Genomic DNA, 24,909 nt, shown 5'->3' with positions numbered 1-24,909 from the left:
GAGATTAATACTAAGAGTATGTATAATTGTAGACAAGAAAAAAAAATGCTAAAATAATAAACGTACAAATTAGATTTGATTTAGATTTATCTTTTTCGGACGGATTTGATAGTCAACTTGATTTGAATGGTTTTTTCAAAAAATTTACAAATTTGCTCTTTAATTCAATTTCTTTATAATAATTTAAAGAAATCTGGTCTTCAATTTGATTTAGTTGAAATTTTGGGTGATTTGGAGACAAATTTGATATGGCTTTGATGGTTTTTGATAGTTTTGGAGATTTTAATTTTCATGAAGTTGGACTTGGTATTTCATAATATATTTTTTTATGGCGTGTCCTATTGAGCTTTGAATCCAATAAGACTAGGTTAAATAATTTGTATAAAAAGATATTGAGGTTTTGGTTTGAATTTGAATAAATTCGTGTTGCCTTGAAGAAAAACTCGAGTTGATCATACTTTAAAATAATATAAAATTATTTTGTTCAATAGTATTTTTAAAAAAAATCTCTTTGTTTTTAAGAATTTTGTAGTATATCTGGGTTCACACCCTACGTCATAAAAAAAAATATATATATATATATATCCTACAAATCAGATCCTACTTCACGGTCACAAGTTCAACTCATTTACAGAACAAGATATATTTGTCTCTTCATGGATTGTAAAATAATAATAATAATAATAAAAAAAAATTGCTTGAACAAGAAATTTTCATTCCTATTTAAAGATATTAAAATATGATTAAATAATGTTGATTGTCTCGTTGTCATTTTTTATTGTGATTTTTTTTTTCACAGACTAATTAGCATGTAACTACAACCCTTTTAATAATATATATATATATATATATATATTTTAATATTGTAGGTATAGGAATATATATATATTTTCATGAATGAGGAGTACAATTATTAATAAAATAGATACATTAATTGTTACATATAAAAATAATAAAATAGATTGATTGATAGTAGATGAAGAGTTAATAATAAGAAAAAATTAATAATATTATATAAATAGACGACATTTTTAAATATAAACTTAAATTTAAATATAATATAAAAAAAAAAAGAGAAAATAATAAAAAACAATTGCTACTATTTGATATTTGATGTTTATGGGAGAAATCTTCCAATAAAACAATATTCCTTATCTCCTTCCCAAACCCCGACCAGACACATCCATTTAATTTTACATAGGTATGATAATTTATAACCTTGTGCATCCATTTTATTTAGTTCGAAATAAAATGTCGATCAATTACATGAACAAAACAGACCAACATTAAACCATGACATAACAACACCACACCATAAAAATAGCCCTTGCTGATCATCAATAAGATCATCTTCTTAACAATATCTTTCTTATTCATGAACTTCATGATCAAATCAATACGCCATGTTGGTGTCGTTAGAATCCACAGACCCCCCAGCTTCACCGCCGATTCCGACCACCAAAGGGCTCCGGACATTATGGAATCCATCCGACCAAATAATCCACCCGAACGCCGCTCTCCGTCGCCGCGACGCCGGCATCACCGTCGTCACCGTCACGTAGTACCTCCACTCTTCCTTCCACGGAGAGAACACCAATACTCGGGGCCAAACCACAACCTCGACGCCGTCCGGCTTCTCGACTCTGACAAAGTACACCGCCGTCTTCCTTATTCCGACGTTGCGGACGGTCCTCCGGACCGTCGCAGCGTGTCGGAGATCCCACAAAGTTATCGCAGGGTAGTTTAAGTTCCAATCTGGCTCCAATTTGTCACGACATCTATCCGGTCCGCAGACTCCCATGGCGCGTATCTGCTCGCTGGTGTAGCCGATGTTGCAGAGGAAATGTGCATAGTCTCGGGGCGTTACGTCGTACACCAGCCCTGGATCGAATGCCTTGACGGGGTTCATGTGTCCGGCGCCAATGTCGAAGGCGTCCGAAGACTTGAACGAACCTCGCACCAATATGTCGTCGCCAGATACGACGTCGGCGTTGTACGCTGCATGGAATGCAATGGATGTTAGTTATGTATAAATAGTCTGCTGTTGGAAAACTATATAATATGTAATTAACGATGTTTGCTACCTGTGGTCACGAGGGCTGATCTTACTGCAGCAGGGGACCATTCAGGGTATGCCGATTTGAGGAGTGCGACGACGCCGGATACATGAGGGCAAGACATCGACGTGCCGGAGTCGAAGTTCCAAACCACCGATCGATTATCAAAATCTGATCCAAACACGGTTGGAGAGACGTTGGGCGGCCAGGCCGCCAGTATGTTGGTCCCCGGCGCGCTGATATCCGGCTGTCCGGAGAATTATGGATTATACGATATTTCAAAAGTTATAACAGTTTAAGGTCTGATATGTACCTTGAGAATGTTAGGGGAGATTGAGCTTGGTCCTCTAGAAGAGTACTCTGCAACCATTGGTGCCGGTGACCTTCCGAAGGCCGTGTCGCTTGGCGCTATCATCGCCTTGGTGCCGCTTCATTTTTTTTAAAAGACTTATTCAAGTAAGGATGATCGATTGATTAACTATACTTGATCTTATTGCATAGCGCGATGCTTGACTTACGTAGGCAGCAATTGTAACTTTGTGCCTTGAATGGTGTCGATACGGACAACAGGTACAATGCTAATGGCCGCGGTGGGCTTGGCTACAGGCTGGACGAAGATCAAAGCTGCGGCATTGGCCCTGCGCGCAGCAAACTCTGCGTCTAAACTGCTCACCGGTCCATCCATGGAGAAACACAAAAGTATCATGCCTGCAGCCGACGATTTCATCCAGTTCGCATTGTCACAGATTCTGCAACCAATGCGCTATTAGCAAGAAAAGAGTGGCGTCGACCGCATTTTTAAGAAGGTTCGCCTACCCACCCCTGTTTGAAGTAAGCTGTAGCTCTTGCCAAGGTTCCCCTTATGCGGCTGCTGATCAAACCTTCACCCTAAACAAGACGGCAGCGATCTCTAAGTTAAACTAATGCAGTCGCGGAAATAGTTCATGTGTGTAAAGCACAAAAGAATTACCACAAAAGAGGTGCCATCTTCGAGCAAGATCCACGTGGGGAAACTTCGGTCCATGCTGGAGGCAGCCACGCAGATGCTCCACGGATTGGCATTTCCCACGAGAGATGGATCGGGGCCATCGTTACCTGCTGAGAAAACCACACTTACTCCCAACAGCATGGCGTGGAATGAACCAATATCAGAGCTTGAAGCAAAGAATGGTCTTAATGGAGGTGGTTTTCCGAAAGAGGCTGATATGACATCCACTCCATCGTGCAGCGCCTCGTCAAAGGCTGCCAATACATCTTCCTCGGTGCACTGCCCGTCAAAATTTATACTCCAGCATACTTTGTATACTGCTAGCCGAGCTCTGGGGGCTCCTCCTCGAGCAATGCCTCTGGCGAAACCAAACAAGTTAGCATCTCTCACTCTTGATCCTACGGCCGTCGAAGCTGTGTGAGTTCCATGGCCGATGAAATCCCTGGCTGATATGTACTCCTGATGTTCGGTTTTATTGATATGCCCGAATTGTTTTTCAAACCCCTTGAGGAAATACTTTGCTCCAATCAGTTTCCTGTTGCAGTGTTTTTTGGGATTGAACTCATCCCCACCAACACATTTTCCCTTCCAATGCTTTGGTATCGGTCTCATGTTCGGTTCCTCCTTGAAGCTAGCTAACTCCGGCCAGACACCTTCCATGAACAAGAAATCGGAACTTTTTATTATCATCATTCCATACACAGGAATCATATTATGTGGGCTTCAACTATGGTAGCCATAGCTATGGATTTACAATGCACTTGTATCACGATAATTGAAACGAAAAAAAGAGAAAATAACAAGCTTGCCTCATTTAGTACCTGAGTCGAAGATGCCAACAATTATGTCATCACCATGGGATAGCTGAATCGGTGTTCCCCAAGAATAATCGATGGAAAGTCCCATAAAATCCCAGCTCCTCGTGGTGTGCAGATCAAGTGTCGTGCTCTTGAACACAGATATCACCCCCCTCGAATCTGAATCAACCTTTGTGTTAGCATTTCCTCAACTAGTGACATCGACATTGAATCTTGCAAGAAACATTTTAATTGTGCAGCAGATGTAATTCAAGAATCTGGTATGTTACTTGCAAGGACTGTTGCCTGGTTGGCATCAAGCAAAACAGCGAAGCCAGAAAATGCATGCTTGTAGCTATATAACATGGCTTTCTTTGCTTCGATTTTGCTGCGCAATGAAAAATGATGCTCAAGGTAACAATTCTGACTCCAAACACATACACACGAACATTAGTTGAATGACAAGAAAAATATAATGTGGGATTCACAGGAGACCTCTCAAACACACTGCTCAGGAGGTCAAAGTGGTGTTCGGATGTAAGCAGAGGATCACGTCCATGAGTGTGGCCGAGATAGACAATATAAACCTGTGGAACATTAGAAAAACAAATCAAGACAAAGTGAGATGTGATTAATCATTTCTTGAGTATACAGAAACAGTTGAAGCAACTGTAGGCAATGAAACTACATGAGAAGTGGTGGATATTGAGTGAGATACAAAAAGTGCTGTAAGTGAGAGGGACAGCCCCCAATAACAGCGGGAACCGCTTGCCATTTGCCTCAATGGGAAGAGAAAAAAGTATAGAACCTTGGCTATATATACTTACAGAGTAAAAAGTGGACGATGACTCCAAAAGGGTTGGCATGAGGAAGATACAATACAATACATAAATTGCTTGTACTCAAAGGAATTCGACTAACCTGAAAATCAATATACATATATATATATATATATAAAACAAAAATGGTAAAAAGACACTAAGATACTTTCTTTACTACTGCAATTTTGTTGTTGTTGGTGGAAAATACATCTTCAATTTCTCTCTTTCTTTCCTATCATCTCAGCATATGTTATCATACGCTACGAGTCTACTCTCAGTGAAGAATAACATGAAACAGTCTTTGTGAAGCTCCATATAAAATATTATATTCACAACAAAGATGAATACATGTGACTTCATCATTTTTCAAAAGAAAGGGATGCAGAGGAACTTTTTAGCCAACTTTAGCTGAGGGCTCTGGTTCTTAATGGACTTTGTTTTACTTTTGTAGATAAGAATAGATGAAGAATAATGAAACAAGAATGGTTAAAGAAGATATAATTTAGACATTGTCGCCTCCAGAGTCCACAAGGATTTTGATTTCACTTGTTTTATGATAAGAGCTTTTATGGCCTAAAACACAATTGTCTTATTTCAACACTTAGAAATGATTCGGCTTATTTCTATTCTTAGATTGTAATCCAGAAATGGAAATCATGAGTTTGATCGAAAGCAGTACTCTAGTACATGTAGGAAGAATATAATCAGAGAAGCATACTTTAAAAACATTCAATGTTATAGGTATAGACTGCACTCATGAGGATTTCAAAGTATTGGCCTGCATCAATACACCTATTTAGAAGAGTTTGAGTGTCTATCTAAGCTCAAAAACTACATATTATCTAGATATACCAAGGGAGATATACGGTCTAATGGCTCTATTGCTTTGTCTGTGAATGATCCACACGACTTTCCATTGCCATAAAGCTAGGAAATCTTTAGTTATATATATTTAAATCTTTGTATGGCATACCATTCTAGGAGCTAATAGTTAAAGGGACATCCATGTATACGCATTGTCTGGGTACAAGTTATAAGTTTTCTTGTTCATGATATCCTCGCCTACCTATAGAAATCATTGCCTAGGCTCCTATGTTGTGTCCCAACACATTGCGTGACTCAAGTGTATCGTGTTGCGTGGTTATAGGACTATGATGGAGAGTCTCATTCTCGTGTTCTTTTACGCCACGCTTAGCTGTGTACCTATCTTCCAAGTAGAAATTTCCCATGGTAAGGTTACAAGTTTGGATTGAGAACTTGCAAGTGGCTGTTGTCATGGATGCCTATCATTCCATTTTACTACTTGATGACAATTAACCCGACGAAATTGAAACACTTCCATATGTTTTTACTGCAACCACAAGGCTATTACTTTGCAGTAGCCATGGTTGTGGAGTAATTGATATCAACATCGAGCATAGGCTCCCCAATCAATCACCTTACTACAACCTTCTATTGCTGCTGACTCTCAGAACATGGACTGATGATATTTGCATATTGCATACATAGCACAGTGATACCAGAAATATATTTAGCAAACTTTCAACATATACGTATAGCCAGGGCAGCACGCACAGGTAACAATGCTCTTTCCAGCATCAAATTGTATTACTATATAGTAAAATGATGAACACTATATATAAATTTGCATGCAGAATTGGTTTGTTAGAATGGAGCATTGTTTTTAGCTTTTATAATTTCCACAGAAACAGGGCATTACATGACAAATCGGTAGGTGGGAAATCTGTAAGCACATACATATGTAAATCTAATGCACTTTTTCTTGAATAGTATCTATTAAATCAAAACCAGAAAACAGATAAAAACTGTAGCAGTAGGTTAGAAAAGTGTCTATACTCTCTTACACTGTTTACACATGACAAGAAACAAGTCCAAAATGATGAGTAACTGAAGCTTAACTGATTGAATGATTTCCAGGAAGAAACCACACAGTCATACATAGTAGGAAAAATGTGAGGTCCAATATGGAGGTTATTCAATGACAGTGAAGGTTTCAGTTCCTTATCTGGAGTCCTGATTTTGATTCAGGTGAATTTGAAATTATGGAGGAAGTTAGGTGGGTCGGCCCCGTCGGTTTCTAGATTTATATCACGTCTCCATCTCCAATCTCCATCTCCAGTAAGTCATGCACTTGATACTTTCTTGTTGACCAAAGGGTCTAACATGCTTTCAGAAACAGCACCCTAGATGAAAAAATTCAGCCCTTGTGTTGAAAGGGACTGAAAGAATTTTAATTTGCCTTTCCAGCAGGAGCACACGTCCAACACACACACACATTTGAGGGAATGCATATTCTGTCCTACTTTGTATGATCCACTGGTATCTTTTTTGTGTGAAATATAAATATGTTATGCAAATCTGCACAAAAGAAAAGCAAGAAGGTGGAGCTGAGGGAAAAGAATAAAAGGGAGTAGAATATGGATGCGCACGCTAAGCAAAAGGAATGATGGAAAAGTATTAAAATGCGCCCGGTGCGCACTAACCCAACTCAAGCACCATAGGAAAGGAGTCAAAAATCGAACTGACTACTTCTCTGCACTCACAGCTCACTCCGCCACTCCGTCAAAGCCACCAGCAAATGAGCAAAAGCCATCATCATTGCCTTCATCAACACCAACTAATTGTCACTCTCTCCGTCTCTGTACATGATCTCTTCTTTTCTTCCTCCCTTTCTAACGCGTTTTCCTTCTTGATTACTGAGGAGATATTTATTGGCTGTGTATGGTGCTGAGGTTTTTCAGATGAATGGTGTGGGTTGGGATGGCGGTTGTTTTTTGAGTTAGTGAAGAAGTGGGGTTTTCTTCTTTTGTGTGTTTTTGTTTGCTGATTGTGTAGGGTTTAATGGGTAATTGGAATTGTTGGTGTGTGTGGGAACCATCAACACACAGAGTCTCCTCCAGTGCAAAGTCAGGTGATTTTATCATCTTCATCTCTTCATCATTAGTCTCTCTCTTTCAATCTTGGGTTGTATTCCTGACTGTCATATTCGGGTTGCGGTATTAAATGAGATGAAGATATTTTTAAAGATTTTTTGTTTTTTGTTCACTCTCCTGTTTAAGTACTTTTGCTCATGAATTTGAATGATTACTTATGTATTCATGCCACATAAGTCTCTGTTATCTTAGGCTCTGCCAATCTTCTTCTGTCTTTTTCAACCTTGTATTTTCATCTTCTTAAATTCTTTGTTAGGCAAGTTCTGCAGGGGACAGCCATTCTTGAATCAATATTTCTAGGATGAAACAGTATCTGAATTATTTGTGAAATAGTCCTGTGTCAACCAACCTCTATAGTTATCGCTAACATGCATTTTGTCTCATTTAGAATAACATCTTGAAATTCTTCAGAAAAAATACGAAAGGATGACACCAAATTCCCATCAAATCCTGAAGAAGTGGAAGACCTACGCCGCAGTATGGCTGCTAATCCACTTACTGTATTCGCATTTGACCAGCTGAAGGCCATTACCGAAAACTTCAGACAAGATTACATGTTGGGTGGAGGAGGATTTGGAAGTGTGTACAAAGGCTTCATGCCAGGAGTCTCGGGAGAACAAGTTCAGCAGCCAATCCCTGTTGCAGTTAAGGTTCATGATGGAGATAATAGCTATCAAGGGCACAGGGAATGGCTGGTAAATTAATAAGTAGCTTTCTATCTTGATTTTTGTAGTTCATCAATCGATATGAGCTACTTCTCAGGCTGCTGACTCTGCTTGGCATTTCAGGCCGAAGTAATCTTTCTGGGGCAGCTTTCGCATCCAAATCTGGTGAAATTGATCGGATATTGCTGCGAAGCTGAACACAGAGTTCTAATATACGAGTACATGCCTCGCGGCAGCGTTGAAAACAATCTGTTTTCTAGTAAGTTAGATATCTCTTCCCATTTAAAAAGTTATCTAACATTTCGCAACCTCTGTTTTGCTCCAAGTTTATTGTTTTATTGTTTTGATCAGCATTGTGTTCGCAAAATCTTTACAAGTTACACAACAGTCTTTACAATAGAAGTATGTCTCTTTTCAGAAGTGTCAGATCCTCTTCCTTGGTCTACTAGAATGAAGATAGCATATGGTGCGGCAAAGGGCTTAGCATTCCTGCACGGCGCCGAGAAACCTGTCATTTACCGTGATTTTAAGACATCCAACATTTTACTAGACCAGGTTAGTCAGTGATTTGGTCCATGGCTATGCAATAATAGAATAGCACGGTCGAAGATTGTTTGACACAAAAACAATAAAAGTGCAGGAATACAATGCAAAACTATCTGATTTCGGCCTAGCTAAAGATGGGCCGGAAGGCGACAAATCATACGTTTCCACTCGCATTATGGGAACATACGGTTATGCTGCACCCGAGTATATAATGACAGGTATATGACAACCAGTCTACATTCCTACAATCTTTTTCTGGTTTTCTAAACATATCGACACATGTCTTGGCTGCATGGTAGGCCACTTAACTCCAAGGAGCGACGTGTACAGCTTCGGAGTAGTTCTTCTCGAGCTTGTTACGGGCAGAAAGTCTCTGGACAAAAGCAGACCAGCCAGAGAACAGAACCTTATGGATTGGGCACTCCCTCTGCTGAAAGAAAAAGGGAAGCTGCTAAGCATTGTTGATCCGAAGCTGGAAGGCGCATACCCGACAAAGGGCGTGCACAAAGCAGCTATGCTAGCTTATCATTGTCTCAATGACAACCCAAAAGCGAGGCCTCTAATGCGAGACATTGTCGATTCTTTGGAACCTCTCCAGACCCCTCTTGTTGATGATGCTCCTGCTTAGATCATCTTGGTTCTGACAAAAAAACTACTCTACTGATTAGGAATTTGATTTTACAGAGTGATGATCAAACTTGTGTTCATATTCTTTGTGGTTGCAAGTGTATAATTGTGTGTGGCTTTTGATGATTAGGAGAGTTGCTTTGTGGCTCATGTTTCTGTTCACCACTGTAAAAGAACATTTGTGTGTTTTCTTGATTGATGGTTGTTTGGAGGTGCTTCCATAGAAATATCAGCATGGTTTCAGCCCATTTCTAGCAGCAGCATTTTGGGCCTTCTTGCACTGCAGAGCATACCCACAACGAACGGCTGAGATGCAGCGGATATTTCTAGAACCAAAAATTACTCCCTGATGACTTACCCATCAGTTCACAGCGCCCACTTGCCATTGCCATACCCTATCATATCATCTGCTATAAAATCCATAGAATTGCTGCGCGCAGTCTTGATTCCAAACACGCCCTCTTCTTCACTGTCAGCGGCGCTCGTCTCATAAACCCTTATCAGCCTTCAGTTTCATCTTGTTCCTTATCTATTTTAAGGTCAGCGGCTTAGTGGAAATTATGTATCTTTGCTTTCAACTTGACGTTGTTTATACGTCTGCAGTGTCGATGGGTTTTCTTGAGTTACCTGTGTTCTGGTGTTCTGCTCTAAACTAATTTGTTTTTACATCGAATATTATGTTTTCTAATGTACTCATTTCGGGCCTTTTCGATGCTTTTCTTGCTAACACATTTGAGCTCTCTCTCGTGTTTTTCTTATCTCAAAAAAAAAAAAAAAAAAAAAAAAGGGAAAAAAAGGGGAAAAGAATAAGAAAAGAAAACCCAACAACAACAACAAACAATTTGAGAGTTTTTGGCTCGAGGGTTTGTGTAGGGCAGTGATTGTTTGTTGGTGAACATTTCTGTGGAGTGCGGGTCGCTTCTGTGTGGATTTATGCCTTTCTTTGTGGTGAAGACTGTTTTTGTCCTTACGTATTGATAAGATTAATTACTTTTTGTGGTATTGTTGGTACGTATTCATTCTTCGAGTTCAGATCCAATCCCCTTACATTTGGATGAGAGATTATGTGGGTTTGGATTGATATTGAAGCCTAAAAAGTGTATTGTAATGTTTTTTTACCAAATTCTGCTAGCTTTAAGCAAGAAATGTATCCGTTTAGATCTAAAGACCAATATCTCAAACAAGCATTTCGTTTTCTTCATAGCTAGAAACGCAGAAGTTCTGTAGGGTTGTTGAGTACTTGTTAACTTTGTTTATACTTATCATTTATTGCAATGCACTATAATTCTGTTACTTATCAAGAATTGAAATTTGTTGTTGATGTCAAGGCTTGAAGAAGTAAATGGCGTCATTTGCTGGGATATCCGCAGTTGCATCATTAGCTGCCCCTGGTTGCAGGGTTCTGGATGATAAAATTGCTACTCCACCAAACAAGTTGTCGTCCTTCGTTTCTATCTCTTCTAGTTCTTTTGGCAGGAGAAGGAGCATTGCACTCCCCAAAAAACGATATTCTCACATAAAATCAGCTGCAAAAGATTTGTATTTCAACAAGGATGGCTCAGCTATAAAGAAACTCCAGGTTAGTCATAAAAAAAAAGTGAAGCTAAGCTGATCATCTCGTTTTTTTTTATGAAATTATTAATAGGGGGTTTCTGCTGTCAGCTTGGTGTCAATAAACTGGCCGACCTAGTTGGTGTAACCCTTGGTCCCAAGGGAAGAAATGTGGTTCTTGAGAGCAAATATGGTGCCCCCAAAATTGTCAATGATGGGGTTACTGTAGCAAGAGAGGTATGCTTAATTCCTGACATTTTCAAACAAGCTGAAGCCAGCACTCCAATAATGATCTTAAGTCTGCTTGGTGGTCTATTGTGTCTTATAAGCAAAAGTTATTTGTCCTGTGACAGATTCTTATCTAGCTAAGCATGACAAACGATAGTTCTTGAATTCATACAGGTAGAATTGGAGGATCCAGTTGAGAACATTGGTGCTAAATTAGTGAGACAAGCTGCAGCAAAGACTAATGACTTAGCTGGGGATGGAACAACAACATCTGTAGTTCTTGCACAGGGTCTTATTACCGAAGGTGTTAAGGTATGTGCAGGTCCTTTATGCTGCTTCAATTAATGCTGTAACCCTGCCATCTAATTTGATCTGTTCATGTGTTTTCAGGTGGTTGCAGCTGGAGCTAATCCAGTTCTTATCACTAGAGGGATTGAAAAAACCACCAAAGTGTTGGTCTCCGAGCTCAAGTCAATCTCAAAAGAGGTGTTCAATTGATTTCTGTTTTCTGCAAACAGTGTGAAGATTACTTAATACTGATGCAATATTTCACTAATAACTATGGGATTACAGGTGGAAGATAGTGAGCTAGCAGATGTTGCTGCTGTGAGTGCCGGGAACAGCTATGAAGTGGGAAACATGATTGCTGAGGCATTGAGCAAAGTTGGTAGAAAAGGGGTTGTGACTCTTGAAGAGGGAAAAAGTGCTGATAATAGTCTCTATGTGGTTGAAGGGATGCAGTTCGAACGTGGCTATATTTCTCCCTATTTTGTGACCGACAGTGAGAAAATGTCCGTTGAATATGAAAATTGCAAGGTTGGTGCTTGTTTATTCTATACATGTGAAAATTTTCAGGCATGTGGTATAAAATGTTTTTCTTGTGCAGCTACTGCTGGTTGACAAGAAAATAACCAATGCTAGAGATCTTATCGGTGTCTTGGAAGATGCTATTAAAGGTGCTTATCCTGTTCTCATAATTGCTGAAGATATTGAGCAAGAAGCATTAGGAACCCTCGTTGTTAACAAACTAAGAGGGGCACTAAAAGTTGCTGCTCTCAAAGCTCCTGGTTTTGGCGAAAGAAAGAGTCAGTATCTAGATGACATTGCAATTTTAACTGGAGGTAACACTTTTGTTTTTCTTTTCATGTCTGCTGGTTGTTTCTTACATGCTAAATTGCCTTCAAAGTTTTACTCCATTGATTATCCCGTGTGTTCAGAAGCCATCCTCGTCTTTCTTTTCCTGTTATTCTGTTTCTAAGAAAATGATTTCTTGGCACACAGGAACTGTGATCAGGGATGAAATCGGGCTGACATTAGATAAGGCTGATAAGGAAGTGTTGGGCCATGCTGCCAAGGTGGTGCTGACTAAGGACACCACAACAATAGTCGGCACTGGGAGCTCTCAAGAAGCTGTAAATAAACGAGTTGCTCAGATTAAAAACCTTATTGAGGTGTGCTTCTTGACTTGTTGATTCATTACTTTATGGATTATGATCTGCATATGGCTTGCCTACGGCCTAAGAGTTACAATACTTTTTCAACAGGCAGCAGACCAAGACTATGAAAAGGAAAAACTGAATGAGAGAATTGCTAAGCTATCAGGAGGTGTTGCTGTTATCCAGGTAATATTACCATCCTCCCAGAGTGTATGACTTGGTGAAAATATTTGTTCATGCCATCCTCTTCTATGGAACTGTGAAGGTTGGAGCACAAACAGAAACTGAACTGAAGGAAAAGAAGCTTAGAGTAGAAGATGCTCTAAATGCTACAAAGGTGAACTACTTTCGTTTTTCTTCAATTTTTGTTATTGGAATCTTTATAAACCCCTAGTATTTTTAAAGGCATTTATTTTGATACTGCAATATTCTTACTTGCAGGCAGCCGTTGAGGAGGGTATTGTTGTTGGAGGTGGATGTGCCCTGTTAAGGCTTGCATCCAAGGTTGATGCTATCAAGGAAACTCTTGAAAGTGATGAGGAGAAGGTAAAATTTTAACATTGTTACCAATGATCCATTCTATGATTCTAATCTCTCTAGGCCTAAATTGTTCTCAATTAAACCTTGATGCAGGTGGGAGCAGATATTGTCAAAAGAGCTTTGAGTTATCCATTGAAGTTGATAGCCAAGAACGCTGGTGTTAACGGAAGTGTTGTTAGTGAGAAGGTGCGTGGATACTTAATTCTCATACTTACCTAGAGGCTAAAGTTGCTCTACCGCGAATATGATCCCATCCAATCTTGCATATTGTAGTTTCTTGCAATCATATATCACACTGAACATGACATTTAACTCAATCTTATGTGTTTAGGTTCTCTCGAATGACAATATTAGATATGGATACAATGCTGCTACTGGACAATATGAAGATCTTATGACTGCTGGAATCATAGATCCAACCAAGGTAGAACATGCTGTTTTGTTTTTTTCCATCCATAAATTATTGTGTTTGCCAACCGAAAAGGAGTTCTGAGTGTTACTTATACTAGGGAACAAGCTAAAATGTATTTTTAATAACACAATTCATCTGAGCCTCCTGTTTGAAACTAATGCTCAAAATTGCGCAGACTCTAATTTAGTGTTCTTTAACATTTTATCCTGTCATGCACTTCTATGAAGTTAACCTTTTTGGACTGAGCATGTTATCATTTCTTGATTTAGGTCGTGAGGTGCTGCTTAGAACACGCTGCTTCTGTAGCCAAGACATTCTTGATGTCAGATTGTGTGGTGGTCGAGATCAAGGAGCCGGAACCTGTAGTGACAGGAAATCCAATGGACAACTCAGGTACCTGATTAGTATTTTCTATGCGACTTTATTATGCGGCACTTTGAAGAGCCTCGATTGCTCACTTATTCTTCCTCTGCATCAGGCTACGGATACTAGGTGATCACCTCGGCAAGATCTGTTTTCCTGGAAGGAGTAGTAGATTAGACAGAGCTTGTTTGGACGCGGGAATTCATTGTAGAGTTTGCAGGCAAATTATATGATCAACACAGTTTCTTCGAAGCTGCTCTTAAATAACCTTGGCCGAGTATCAGCTATAACTATGCTTTATGTCATTGTGTGGTTATAAAACATTGCCCATAGGATCCTATTTAATCATTTCTTCATGATGCACAAACTTTTCGTCAAAATATTGAGAAGCCAATTGAGATTGAAATTTAAACCCTTTCAAGAAAATGCAGAATTACACTTGCACAACCATGCTTGCCTCCACATCAGATGAAAATAAGCATTCGACTAAATCAAGCTTGTTGTCAAATGGAAAAAATACTGTAAATTACAACCATATGCATCTACTGTGCAGCAAAGAATTTTAATCAACATGAATGAATCTGCAGAGGGTTTCATATCTCCCATGGTGTCTTTAACCAATAATCTTCAAAAAGAAATCAAGAAACAGAGAAGCTGTTGCAGCCTGTAGGCATAATACCACAAGAAAACATCTTGGTTGCTCATGAAACATATCTCCATCTTTTACAGTAGATGAAAATTGATTTTGGTTAGTCTCTGAGACTTACAATTAAATGTAGTCTTTTGGCTGCAAAGAATCAAGAATACAACTACAGAAGAACTTCATACCATGCATCTTTGTGGTCAGTCTATAAACTATGGAACCGTTCAAATGGTATTAGTTTTCCTCGACAACACCGGTCTGGTCTCAGCATCAGAGAATCACACAAAAACAACAGCTACTTTCCTCTCCATTGGCTATGTCCCCTGTTTCACTAAGCCCAAAATTTTGTATTACAGAAGCAGCACTTGATGACAAGGTTTGAACATTACTGTAAAGGTTTCATCAAACTTTTTTTAGATGGTGTAAGAAACTTCATGGGAAAAGTGATAAAATAGTATTCACCTGGATTCAAACTCCTTGATCTCAGCAAGTTCATTCCCCAAATCATCTGCCCACTGTACTATTTTCTTGTCAGCATGGCAGTGAGCTGGGAGTTTCCTGATGCAGCTTCTGAGTACACTCACAGCTTCATGCTTGCCATTAACAGTCTCTCCTTTAATCCCTGAAGTTGCTTTATCCAATATATCAGAAACAGTGCTATCTGTTGAATGGGTTATGTGTGGACTGTTCTCCAATTTAAGGGGCTGTGTAGCGTAAAGATGAGCAGCAGAGGGCTTGCAGAAGCACATTAATGGACAGTTGATCTTGCAAAACAGAACCCTCATGGAAATGGTGTCCTTCATCTGAATTTCATATTCACAAGATTGACTTCTGGATCGATGCAAGAAGATAACTGCTGAACCACTAAAGAAAACGAGACACTGCATTCATCTTCATGACCCCCAGTAAAAAAAGATCAAACTGGCAGCAATGGCAAGACAGAAGGTTTCAGAGAATACATGAAGCAAAGATCAGAAAGAACAAAAAGAAATCAGGAGGTTTGAGTTGGAAAGGCCTCTGCTACAGAGGGATCACTAGGAAATGGATACCAAGAATTTATTTTATTGCAACAAAAGTGACATAAACCATAGGACTATCATATCCTCACCAACCCTTTGCAATCAGGGCCAATATTGTCTCATTAATTTAGAGCCGTTAAGCATCGAACCACAGCAGGTAAATAGGTGTTACCATCATATAAACAGGTCTACTATACTCTAAGCAATATATACTAATAAATTAAAATGGTTTTAGGTACAAGTGCTGTTCTTGATGCAACTGTTCACATTATTAAATAGTGAAAAAGGTAAAAACTAAAAAGGTCTACCGACTTCACCAGCAGAAACTTGCACTATGGATTGTGATTGAAGTTTATTATATGCTACAATTCAGAGGCCTTAATTGCTCTTCTTGACATCGTGTTTAATGATGAGAATGCTCCTAAAAAAGTTTCACATGTGTGCTTATTCTATTTAACCCACCCCACATTCTTCTTCGAAGAAGTAAAGATGCTTGGATGACAAAGCAAAAACTTTGATGCCTTTGGAAATGAGTGAATGTTTGGCCTTTAATGAGCCACAATCAATGGCAACATCTAACCTGCATCAACAGCCAGGAGAAATCTTAAAAGTAGATTGAAAAGGCTGCATCTTTTACTGCTTTTTCTATCCCATTTCATCATTAAGATTAAGGCACAAGAACGCTATTAATAGGAGTTAGTGTATCCTTTTTCAGAGGTGTGCACTTCAGACAGCATTTCTTGCTAAATATACCTGAAAACTGGTTATAGTGTGGGGTTGCCATGATTGCCTTTTTTCACAGGATTGTATCATGGGTTTGAAGTGGTGGGGCTATTGCCATTCAGGAACATGGAAAGTGGTTGGAGCCAAATGATTATGGAAACCATTAAAGGTGGTGCTCCAAGGGAACGAATAACACAAAAAGTTTCTATTTCCCTGTCTTCTCTTTCTTTTTTGTTTGAACCTCAAAGAAAAGATGGAATCACGTAAAGTCGCAATCGAGCCAGGGCCGAGGCATGCACTGAATATGAACAAAATATTACTCATTTTAGCGAGAAAAACCTGTTGTGTTTCGATGTTCTTGTGTCAATGCCACAAAGATATTCAGAAGTTAAACATATGATATGACAGAAGTATGAAAACATCTTGAATAAGTGAAGCACACTTAACTTATATACCAAATAAGTTTCACGAGCGTATTAGCATTAAGGGAAAGTCGCTCGAGAAACATGACTCTGACAAGACAAGACTGAGAAATCGGGAGAATTTCATTCCACACATGAACAATACAATATCAGTCTTACAGAGCATAGCAAAGGACAGAAATTTATTCAGGAACATCAACGTTCATGTTAGACTCCTCCAGGATGCTTGGCACAGAGGAGGATGATGGACCCAGTTGCTGCTGCATCGCAACATTTGGTGCAGGTGCAGGTGGAGCGGATCCTGCATCCTCGCAGACAAGCCCAGGAATCCATATGTTCAGCTTGTTCTGCAGAAAACAAGGTTAAGAATGTGGATTAAGAACGATTCACCTCATTTTGGTTGTCCACATAACAGAACTTTTGAACCATATTATAAGATTGACTGAAGACAGAAGATATCCGGAAAGTACCTGAAGATACTGATGGACATCATACATCATAGTCGTCTTTCCTTCAATCCCCTTTGTTATCAACCACTCATTCATCTTCACCTGGAAAAACATATGTCAAACAACCATAGCAATAAGCATTACAAGTTTTTGCTGAATTATATATCTCGGACAGATGAAATAGTTACAAGTTTATCGATGTTATAAAGATAGGAGATTTATCGGAATTGTGAGCAAGTAGTGCAAAACTAACAAACTTCTAAGGCAGAATTTATCGAAATTCGTTCCGTCATGACGTGTAAGTTCAAGTTGAAGTTTAAACACTAAAGTAAGAATGAACACGTAAGGCGGCACTCTGCCAAGATTCTCTTACATATCGAAAAAGTATGCGACATGATAAATTTGATACTCTGCAGCCAATGAGGAGTCACATAGAGTTTTTCGTCAGACATATTTAAGGAATCAAGACATGCTTTTCAAGAAAAGGATATTCTATTCATCAGCAAAAGAATTGATCTATTGCTATTGTTGCTCCTCATGCGGTGGTCACGACAAAACATGGCATGGCCACGACAAAAAATAATTCATAGAACATACAAGAATAAATACAGTCACTTTAAAACATTTTCCCGACAATTCTGACAGCCGCAAAGGCCACCAAAATCCAAAACTTTTCAACCATCCAGGAATCCATATGATTGACTAAAATGTTCTTCTGTTAAATATGACACAATTCGACATATATTCTGGCATTGATTATTACACGCGGCGATTTCAGAACACATGAGGGAATAAAATTCCAACGATCATAAATGACAGATATAACAGAATCAGCAACAAAAACACGAAAAAAGACAGTTCCTTTACATGAAAACCAACATATGACAGATCGTTTTCATTGAATACCTTTTTTTTCCATAGAAACAGGAAACACGACAAAAGAATCAAGATGCACACATTTAACTAGCAAGATAGAATGTGCACTTATCACTCCATATATATTCACATACATACACATCTTATGAATTTGAACTGCAGCAAGATATCAGAAAAAGAAGAATCTATTTAATTCCAATTCAACAAACATACACTTCCTAAATCCTCCAATTTATCAAACAGACAAAAATATACGTCTAATGATACTGAATCACAGCATCAACACAATTATAAACAAATAAATTCATATAAAGAAATCCAGCCAAATCAATTAAAAGTAGATATATATGTATTCATGTCAAAAAACTCTTGACAGCTTCTCAAGCTTCAATCACGAAGAAAAGTTAGAACATGGAAACAGAGATCACATATACAAAACTAACTGAGATCTACAAGAAAACGAAAAAAAAATCAAATCAAGAAAAAAGGGGTCTTACAATGGCGTAGGTTTCACCACCCTCAAAAACCTGCCTCTGCTCCGGCGGACTAGTGTAGAAGCGGGACGTGAGATGGTCGCCCGCTTCCTGCAGCATGGACCGCAGGAACTCTTGGTGCTGGTCGTAGGCATCCAGCTTCCTCTTTGTCGCCATTGATTATCTATTGTCTGAGAGTGTGCGTAGCTTAAGTGTGTGCCTGCGATCTGAAAACCGTCGGAGCTGAGGGTTCTTATGGAGGAGGCTCCAAATGCTGCCAGGTAAGTGCAGAACCCTCTCCTTTCATGACCCCTGTAAGCTTCCAACGAATTTCCGCTTACACTAATCGCCTTCTCATTTGTTCAGCCGCACTGCACTCTCTCTCGCTTACCCTCCCCCCCCCCCCCCCCCCCCCTCTCTCTCTTTCTCTGCATACGTACATATGCAGACGTAACTGATGAGGTATTGCTCATTAGACGACGAGAGGCTGAAGTAAAGAGGATCGGATGGAAGTTGGATCGATCTTGTTTACAGCAGCACAATCATGCACTTAATTTAGCATCGAATCGAATCGAATTAATGAAGGAGTTTGATTATGAACACGTACATATACATACATATATATATAATTAGGAACAATGCTGGGATTACTGTGCTGTTCTGGAAGACTGTAATGCATGGTAAGTCTTGCTGATCATTTTCTTTAAAATCTGGAATTATGCATTGTTCATATGCATATATATATTTATATATGTATCTATATATAAGTATAGAGCTGACGGCTTCATGATTTGTACGCTGCAGTCTCTGTGATAGTAAACCTTCATCTTTGACAATCTATGGCGTTATTAGACTTCCATCATTCATACCAATTCTCTATCAGAGAAGACGGTAATTTTGTAGTAATAATCAATCAAACAAAAGTAAAACAAAATGCAAGACGACATTGAGCAACACAAGGATCGAGCAGAATATGCACAAAAGTCAATAGTTTGAGTTTATACTACCCTATCAATGGAGGTTAATTTAGCTTCAGATTTAGATTTTAGGGTTTAGAAGTTTGATAAGAAAATTGGGTAAAAGGTAAAAGGTAAATTGATAATTGATTTATTAACGAATAATGAATAAGCCGAATATTCGGATAGCAGGCTAATTCTGTGATTGTAGGCCCATAATAAGCCTAATATTCTGTTAATGGGCTATTTCTATAACTGTAGGCCCAAAAATAGGGCTAAAATTGATTTCAGGCCCGAAATGTATATCCTTGGTGGAGTAGAAGTAGGATAAAAAAAAAGTGTCTTTTGCAGAGCGAGGGAGCAGAGGGGGGAGCCAAAATGGAGGTGGCGCTGCATCCTTTGAGGCTGAAGCAGCTGTTCCAGCTTACGGTCTCTTCTAAGTTCAACCAAAACCAATATCTTTATGGAAAAATCCGACCTTTTTTCATTGTACGATGCTGTTCTTCCTCGTCTTCTTCCGCCGGCGCGGCTGCGGTCGTGACCGGCGGTCGCAACCGAAAGGCTTCATCCTCGACGAATTCCACCTCTGACAGAGAGGCCATTCGCGCCATACGTATAAAAAAGGTGCAATATTGGACACCTTTCTAATAATAGTATAAGCAATGCGTGCTTGAAAATTTAGTGTGAATAGGAGAAACAATGCGCCATGGTATTGCTTTATTTTCGTTTTATTGATTTCGAGAAATCGTGAACTAATTGGGCATTGTTTTTGAAACTGTGAAGGATGTTTTTATAAAGAAACTTGAGTTAGTTAGATCTTTCCCTTGATTAACATGATCCATTTAGTGTTACTATTGCTGCCTTACGGGAGTTGTTTCTCATATGGTTTGTCTTAATTGTTAAAGATTCTGCTATATGACTCATTGTATCCATTTTGCCTTCTAACCCTATGGACATTATACAATGGTGAATTGTTTTTCATGGTGCTGCTTTAAGAGAGTTGAACCGTTCACACGTAGAAATATTCTGAACTTTGAGATCTTGAACTTTATAATTCGTTGGAAATGGAATGTAAACTTGAAATGAATTGCTCTCATCATCAAATAATCTGAACAGTTTTTATAGTATCTTGTGTGGCATTGTATTCACCTGCCCTTTGATTCCACATGACTGATTTTGATCATTTTAGTTAGATGAACTAAGGAAGTTCTTGCCGCTTTGACTTTCCTATGACTGCTCCTGATAATATTAGGTAGAAGAACTAAGAAGCAAGGGCTTAGATCCCTATGCCTACAAATGGGATCGCACCCATACAGCAAATCAGCTTCAAGTGATATATAAAAATCTGGGAGATGGCGAGGAGCTAGCTAGTGACAATGATCATGTGTCTGTTTCTGGACGAATTGTGGCCCGAAGAGCTTTTGGAAAGCTTGCCTTTTTGACATTGAGGGATGACTCGGGCACAATCCAGGTTTCCTGTTAAATATTTAAATATCCGATATGCCTATCTATACACTTTCTCTGTTGCAGTTATTTGTATGCATATTAGTGTTTAGATGTTGTTTCAAAATCATAAGTTACATCTGCAATGTAAAAAAGATGGTTAACATATCAAGAAAACTAGTTTCTAGTTATAGCTTCAGCTGGAATCCATCATCAGTTCCTTTCGTGGCTGTTGGCTGTTGCTATGCTGCTAGTTGGTAACCTTTTTGTATGCTCTGCTGATGTTTCCTTTCTTTACACTTCTGTGGGCTTGAGTATGCTAATTTTCTGTACTTATTTTCCAATAATATTCTCTGTTGTCAGTAAGTGAAGCTCTATGTGCAGTCTTAACTTTTACCTCTTAACATTTTTTTAAGCAATGTGGTATGAGATGTCACAAATTTAGCTGATCTATGCTTCAATGCAGTCCTCGCCATTAGATTGGGGCATCTCTCTCTCTCTCTCTCTCTCGATATATATATATATATATATATAGATATTTCCTGCTTAATCAGCCTTCTCTTTCTCAACATTCAAATTCTTATACATAATCATGAACAATTGGTGTATATTACTTTTCACATGGTATGAAATTTGCTAGTTTTGGGTGCATCATCTGTTGCTTTAGAAAATTCAGGGATATGCAAGTTAAAATGAATAATACCAATGTGGTTATATCGATTTATTCTACAAAATTTGTTGGTGTGCATTATTTTATTTTATTCAGTTTGATAAAGATATTGATTTTTTGTTTTAGCTTTACTGTGAGAAGGAAAGGCTACTCAGTGAGCAGTTTGACCATTTGAAAACCCTAGTTGATATCGGTGATATATTGGGTGCAAGAGGCTCAATTAAGCGCACAGAAAAAGGTACCTGTTGACAGTTTGTTATCAAATTTTGTGTTATGGCAGTTTGTTAACTCATTCCTAAAAAGGCAGGGCAAACTAATAACAGTAAGATCAAAACTTTAAATTGTTGACCTACTTTAAAATTCAGAAGTATTGTGGCTAGTGAAGAACATATTAGAAAAGAGTTTTGCTCTTCCTTTGATTTCCGTGTAATTTTATAATTTTTTTGCTAAAATAACTTCATTAACTCATGCACCCTTTAATGTATTAGTTTTGTGCTTTCTTTCTTTTTCTTTTTTTTTTTTTTTTTTTTTTTTCACTGCAGGGGAGTTATCTGTTTGTGTGACATCATTTACAATCCTAACAAAAACATTGCTTCCCTTGCCGGATAAATATCATGGTCTTACAGACATTGATAAACGATATCGTCAAAGGTAAGACTCTCTCTTTGCTCAATTTATGATCATGCATGCATTAAATATGTTGTGCATATCATGCTTGATATCAAGCTCTCTTTATTCATTTGTTGCTAAATCAAGCCACCATCTCTACCGGTAGTGCCCACATATATAGTTTTTTTTTTTTTTTTTCTCATGCATACTCTTTGTTTGTTTGTTTAAAGGTATGTAGATATGATTGCGAATCCTGAGGTAGCTGATGTATTTAGGAAAAGAGCTAAGGTTAGTTCCTGTTGTTCTTTTCAGATTTATTACTGCAAGCTATTCTAGTTGCATTTGGAAAGGCGATAACCTTTGTCATGTTTTCAGTAGATTATATCAGAAATACGAAAGACAGTAGAATCAGTTGGTTTTATTGAAGTCGAAACTCCAGTTCTTCAGGTATTTGAAAATCATGCAAGACATTTATGAGATTTAGATCCCTTTTCCCTGAAATCATTGTACGAAGTAGTATTTGATTGATTTTGTCAAAGGGAACTGCTGGTGGCGCTGAAGCTAGGCCATTCATTACATACCACAACTCTCTTGGCCAAGATCTTTATCTCCGAATTGCAACTGAACTCCACCTGAAAAGAATGCTGGTGAGATTGCTTCGCCACCTCTAAATTTCTCATGGAAGCTTTTCTCTAAGTTCACGTAAAAAATATTCAATCTGAGCAGCTTTCTGTTTGTGAACCTTCATAATCATCACTTGATTCATGCATTGTGACTATTATAAAATTTTAGCCCTCCCCTTGCTTCTAACTTTTTGGATTACTTCTAAAACAATGAGCTTGCTTTATTGCTTGAGCATTTATGGTAATTAATACATTCCAACTAATGTTTTTGACAGGTGGGTGGATTTGAAAAGGTATACGAGATAGGAAGAATCTTCAGAAATGAGGGCCTCTCAACTCGTCACAATCCGGAATTTACCACCATTGAGGTAAGTCTGTATGGATCCGTCCATCTTGCTTGCTCTCGATATACATCCTATGCCTTAGTTGTGATACTTTTCCTGTTCTATTAAATTACCAATAAATTGCTCTATGATAGATGTATGAAGCTTATTCAGATTATGAAAGCATGATGAATATGGCGGAAGAAATTATAACGCGATGTGCTCTTGCCGTCAATGGGAAACTTACCCTTGATTATCAGGTAATTCTTTTACCCCTCTTGTATGGTCTGGCTGCATTTTAATAAGATTAACCTTCCTTCATATTTCTTTTTCCTATCTGAAACATAGGACTGAATTCTCATTTTGGTTTTCATTGCGGACAATTGACATCTTCGTTGTTTGTTGCAGGATGTAGAAATATGTTTAGAAAGACCTTGGAGGAGGGAGACCATGCATAATCTTGTCAAAGAAGCAACGAGGATTGATTTTAACACATTTGGTGATGATCTTACTGCAGCAAAAGAAGCTACTTTGCAAACACTGGATGTTGAGCTCGTTAATCAAAACAGAAGTTTAATTGAAGCATGCCCATCTGTTGGACACTTACTGAATGAGGTTGATCCGCGCAACTTAGTTCACAGACGGAATTATCTAGTTTCAATTTCAATAAATACCGTATAATGTGAGATGTAAAATATGCTGTACTGGCCAGGTTTTTGAACTAGTCGTGGAGCCACAGTTATTGCAGCCCACATTTGTCCTAGACTACCCACTTGAAGTATCTCCGCTGGCCAAACCTCATAGAAGGTATTCAAGCTTTTACAATAACCATAGTAGCCAAATAGTATTTTATAGTATCTTACAGTTGTTTGTATGGTCTTCAGACGCGCAGGGCTGACAGAGAGGTTCGAGCTGTTTGTATGTGGTCGGGAGATGGCAAATGCTTTCTCTGAATTGACTGATCCACTGGACCAGGTAATTATCCTACAATTTCCAATCCTTGTACATCCACACACACATCCTGAATCTGTTCGGGTGGTTTGCAGAGAGGACGGCTGGAAGAGCAAGTGAGGCAGCATAAAAAGAAGAATGCAGAAGCATCCAAGAAAGACGAAGATGTGTACGATGTAAGCCTTGATGAAGACTTTTTAGCCGCTCTGGAATACGGCATGCCTCCGGCATCCGGCATGGTATGTAGTTGTTGAGCTCTGATTATATCTGAAAATTGGGATGATGAGAAGAAGATTGTTTTGTGCCATTGCAGGGGCTGGGCATTGACAGGCTTGTAATGCTGCTGACCAACTCAGGTAGTATAAGGGATGTTATTGCGTTCCCTGTCCTCAAGACTACTCCCCAATAGACAACACCAAAATACTATTATTTATTATTCACAAGAATTCGAAAATTGGGACTGGGTTTTTATTGTGTTCAATTCACTTTGTCTATTTTCTGATGCTACTGTTATGAGTGAATTCAATTCTTTCACTATGATTTGTCTTTAATTTAAGGTATGATCAAGTCTTGATTTATGGGGTTTGGTAGACATGATAATTTTATGATGAGTAAGTGGGGTGGGGCATCAACATCATATTCTATTCTCTACAGCAAAGAAATAATAAAAATCCATCTATCCAATCATCGTCATTCGTCAACAAACAAGCAAATAAATAAATATCTTTTAAGTAAAAATAAGAA

General features: G+C 38.5%; 5 protein-coding genes across 8 annotated transcripts; 3 read left to right on the top strand and 2 right to left on the bottom strand.

The window, feature by feature from the left end:
- Positions 1 to 1,367: 1,367 nt before the first annotated feature.
- LOC127251523 (subtilisin-like protease SBT3.18) lies at positions 1,368 to 4,617 on the bottom strand. Its single transcript, XM_051275249.1, has 10 exons — positions 4,531 to 4,617; positions 4,338 to 4,429; positions 4,133 to 4,230; positions 3,867 to 4,022; positions 3,028 to 3,698; positions 2,878 to 2,945; positions 2,576 to 2,806; positions 2,371 to 2,485; positions 2,085 to 2,304; positions 1,368 to 1,998 (listed from the first exon to the last, which is right to left on the bottom strand). Exons 1-10 carry the CDS (start codon positions 4,615 to 4,617, stop codon positions 1,394 to 1,396), a joined length of 2,343 nt encoding a protein of 780 aa, XP_051131206.1. The 3' UTR covers positions 1,368 to 1,393.
- A 2,436-nt stretch (positions 4,618 to 7,053) lies between these two features.
- LOC127251468 (probable serine/threonine-protein kinase PBL16) lies at positions 7,054 to 9,701 on the top strand. Its single transcript, XM_051275173.1, has 6 exons — positions 7,054 to 7,595; positions 8,029 to 8,312; positions 8,406 to 8,541; positions 8,701 to 8,837; positions 8,923 to 9,046; positions 9,128 to 9,701. Exons 1-6 carry the CDS (start codon positions 7,526 to 7,528, stop codon positions 9,454 to 9,456), a joined length of 1,080 nt encoding a protein of 359 aa, XP_051131130.1. The 5' UTR covers positions 7,054 to 7,525; the 3' UTR covers positions 9,457 to 9,701.
- Positions 9,702 to 9,832: 131 nt separating this feature from the next.
- LOC127251467 (ruBisCO large subunit-binding protein subunit beta, chloroplastic) lies at positions 9,833 to 14,391 on the top strand. The gene is made up of 15 exons (XM_051275172.1): positions 9,833 to 9,994; positions 10,784 to 11,034; positions 11,118 to 11,243; positions 11,409 to 11,546; positions 11,625 to 11,720; positions 11,808 to 12,050; positions 12,121 to 12,355; positions 12,516 to 12,685; positions 12,779 to 12,856; positions 12,936 to 13,007; positions 13,112 to 13,216; positions 13,304 to 13,396; positions 13,542 to 13,634; positions 13,892 to 14,015; positions 14,101 to 14,391. Exons 2-15 carry the CDS (start codon positions 10,798 to 10,800, stop codon positions 14,112 to 14,114), a joined length of 1,824 nt encoding a protein of 607 aa, XP_051131129.1. The 5' UTR covers positions 9,833 to 9,994; positions 10,784 to 10,797; the 3' UTR covers positions 14,115 to 14,391.
- On the bottom strand, positions 14,298 to 15,722 carry LOC127251469 (uncharacterized). Of its 4 annotated transcripts, XR_007838912.1 has the most exons (3): positions 15,091 to 15,722; positions 14,814 to 15,016; positions 14,298 to 14,705 (listed from the first exon to the last, which is right to left on the bottom strand). XR_007838912.1 is itself a non-coding variant. In XM_051275174.1 (2 exons), the coding sequence occupies exons 1-2, from the start codon at positions 15,513 to 15,515 to the stop codon at positions 14,899 to 14,901; spliced, it is 543 nt and encodes a 180-aa protein (XP_051131131.1). In that variant the 5' UTR covers positions 15,516 to 15,722; the 3' UTR covers positions 14,298 to 14,898. The 4 variants fall into 4 exon arrangements, 3 of the variants coding, with proteins under 3 accessions (XP_051131131.1, XP_051131133.1, XP_051131132.1); XM_051275174.1 differs by having other exon boundaries at positions 14,298 to 15,016; XM_051275176.1 differs by having other exon boundaries at positions 14,298 to 14,951; positions 15,091 to 15,721.
- Positions 15,723 to 19,876: 4,154 nt separating this feature from the next.
- On the top strand, positions 19,877 to 24,699 carry LOC127251701 (lysine--tRNA ligase, chloroplastic/mitochondrial). Its single transcript, XM_051275524.1, has 14 exons — positions 19,877 to 20,170; positions 20,799 to 21,017; positions 21,786 to 21,897; positions 22,202 to 22,310; positions 22,499 to 22,556; positions 22,647 to 22,715; positions 22,808 to 22,915; positions 23,167 to 23,259; positions 23,370 to 23,474; positions 23,623 to 23,829; positions 23,927 to 24,021; positions 24,099 to 24,189; positions 24,261 to 24,404; positions 24,479 to 24,699. The coding sequence occupies exons 1-14, from the start codon at positions 19,925 to 19,927 to the stop codon at positions 24,572 to 24,574; spliced, it is 1,752 nt and encodes a 583-aa protein (XP_051131481.1). The 5' UTR covers positions 19,877 to 19,924; the 3' UTR covers positions 24,575 to 24,699.
- The last annotated feature ends 210 nt before the right edge of the window (positions 24,700 to 24,909 follow it).

The sequence above is a fragment of the Andrographis paniculata genome, unplaced genomic scaffold (genome assembly GCF_009805555.1).
Source record: "Andrographis paniculata isolate CXL003 unplaced genomic scaffold, ASM980555v1 Contig45END, whole genome shotgun sequence".
NCBI classification, from domain to species: Eukaryota; Viridiplantae; Streptophyta; class Magnoliopsida; order Lamiales; family Acanthaceae; genus Andrographis; species Andrographis paniculata.
The sequence above is the reverse complement of the archived record's forward strand: the minus strand, read 5'-3'. Positions and strand labels throughout refer to the sequence as shown.

Bases quoted from the DNA above. Each gene is read 5' to 3' on its own strand.
- LOC127251468 (XM_051275173.1), top strand. From the start codon at position 7,526: ATGGGTAATTGGAATTGTTGGTGTGTGTGGGAACCATCAACACACAGA. The intron at 7,596-8,028 runs GTGATTTTATCA...GAAATTCTTCAG, and splicing joins CTCCTCCAGTGCAAAGTCAG to AAAAAATACGAAAGGATGAC. The intron at 8,542-8,700 runs GTAAGTTAGATA...GTCTCTTTTCAG, and splicing joins TGAAAACAATCTGTTTTCTA to AAGTGTCAGATCCTCTTCCT.
- LOC127251467 (XM_051275172.1), top strand. From the start codon at position 10,798: ATGGCGTCATTTGCTGGGATATCCGCAGTTGCATCATTAGCTGCCCCT. The intron at 11,721-11,807 runs GTGTTCAATTGA...ATGGGATTACAG, and splicing joins TCAAGTCAATCTCAAAAGAG to GTGGAAGATAGTGAGCTAGC. The intron at 12,686-12,778 runs GTGTGCTTCTTG...CTTTTTCAACAG, and splicing joins AGATTAAAAACCTTATTGAG to GCAGCAGACCAAGACTATGA.
- LOC127251523 (XM_051275249.1), bottom strand. From the start codon at position 4,617: ATGGCAAGCGGTTCCCGCTGTTATTGGGGGCTGTCCCTCTCACTTACA. The intron at 4,231-4,337 runs GTCTCCTGTGAA...TTCATTGCGCAG, and splicing joins CTGAGCAGTGTGTTTGAGAG to CAAAATCGAAGCAAAGAAAG. The intron at 2,946-3,027 runs GTAATTCTTTTG...CGTCTTGTTTAG, and splicing joins AAGATGGCACCTCTTTTGTG to GGTGAAGGTTTGATCAGCAG.
- LOC127251469 (XM_051275174.1), bottom strand. From the start codon at position 15,515: ATGCAGTGTCTCGTTTTCTTTAGTGGTTCAGCAGTTATCTTCTTGCAT. The intron at 15,017-15,090 runs GTGAATACTATT...AAACCTTTACAG, and splicing joins ATCAAGGAGTTTGAATCCAG to TAATGTTCAAACCTTGTCAT.
- LOC127251701 (XM_051275524.1), top strand. From the start codon at position 19,925: ATGGAGGTGGCGCTGCATCCTTTGAGGCTGAAGCAGCTGTTCCAGCTT. The intron at 24,022-24,098 runs GTATTCAAGCTT...TATGGTCTTCAG, and splicing joins CTGGCCAAACCTCATAGAAG to ACGCGCAGGGCTGACAGAGA. The intron at 24,190-24,260 runs GTAATTATCCTA...GGTGGTTTGCAG, and splicing joins TGACTGATCCACTGGACCAG to AGAGGACGGCTGGAAGAGCA.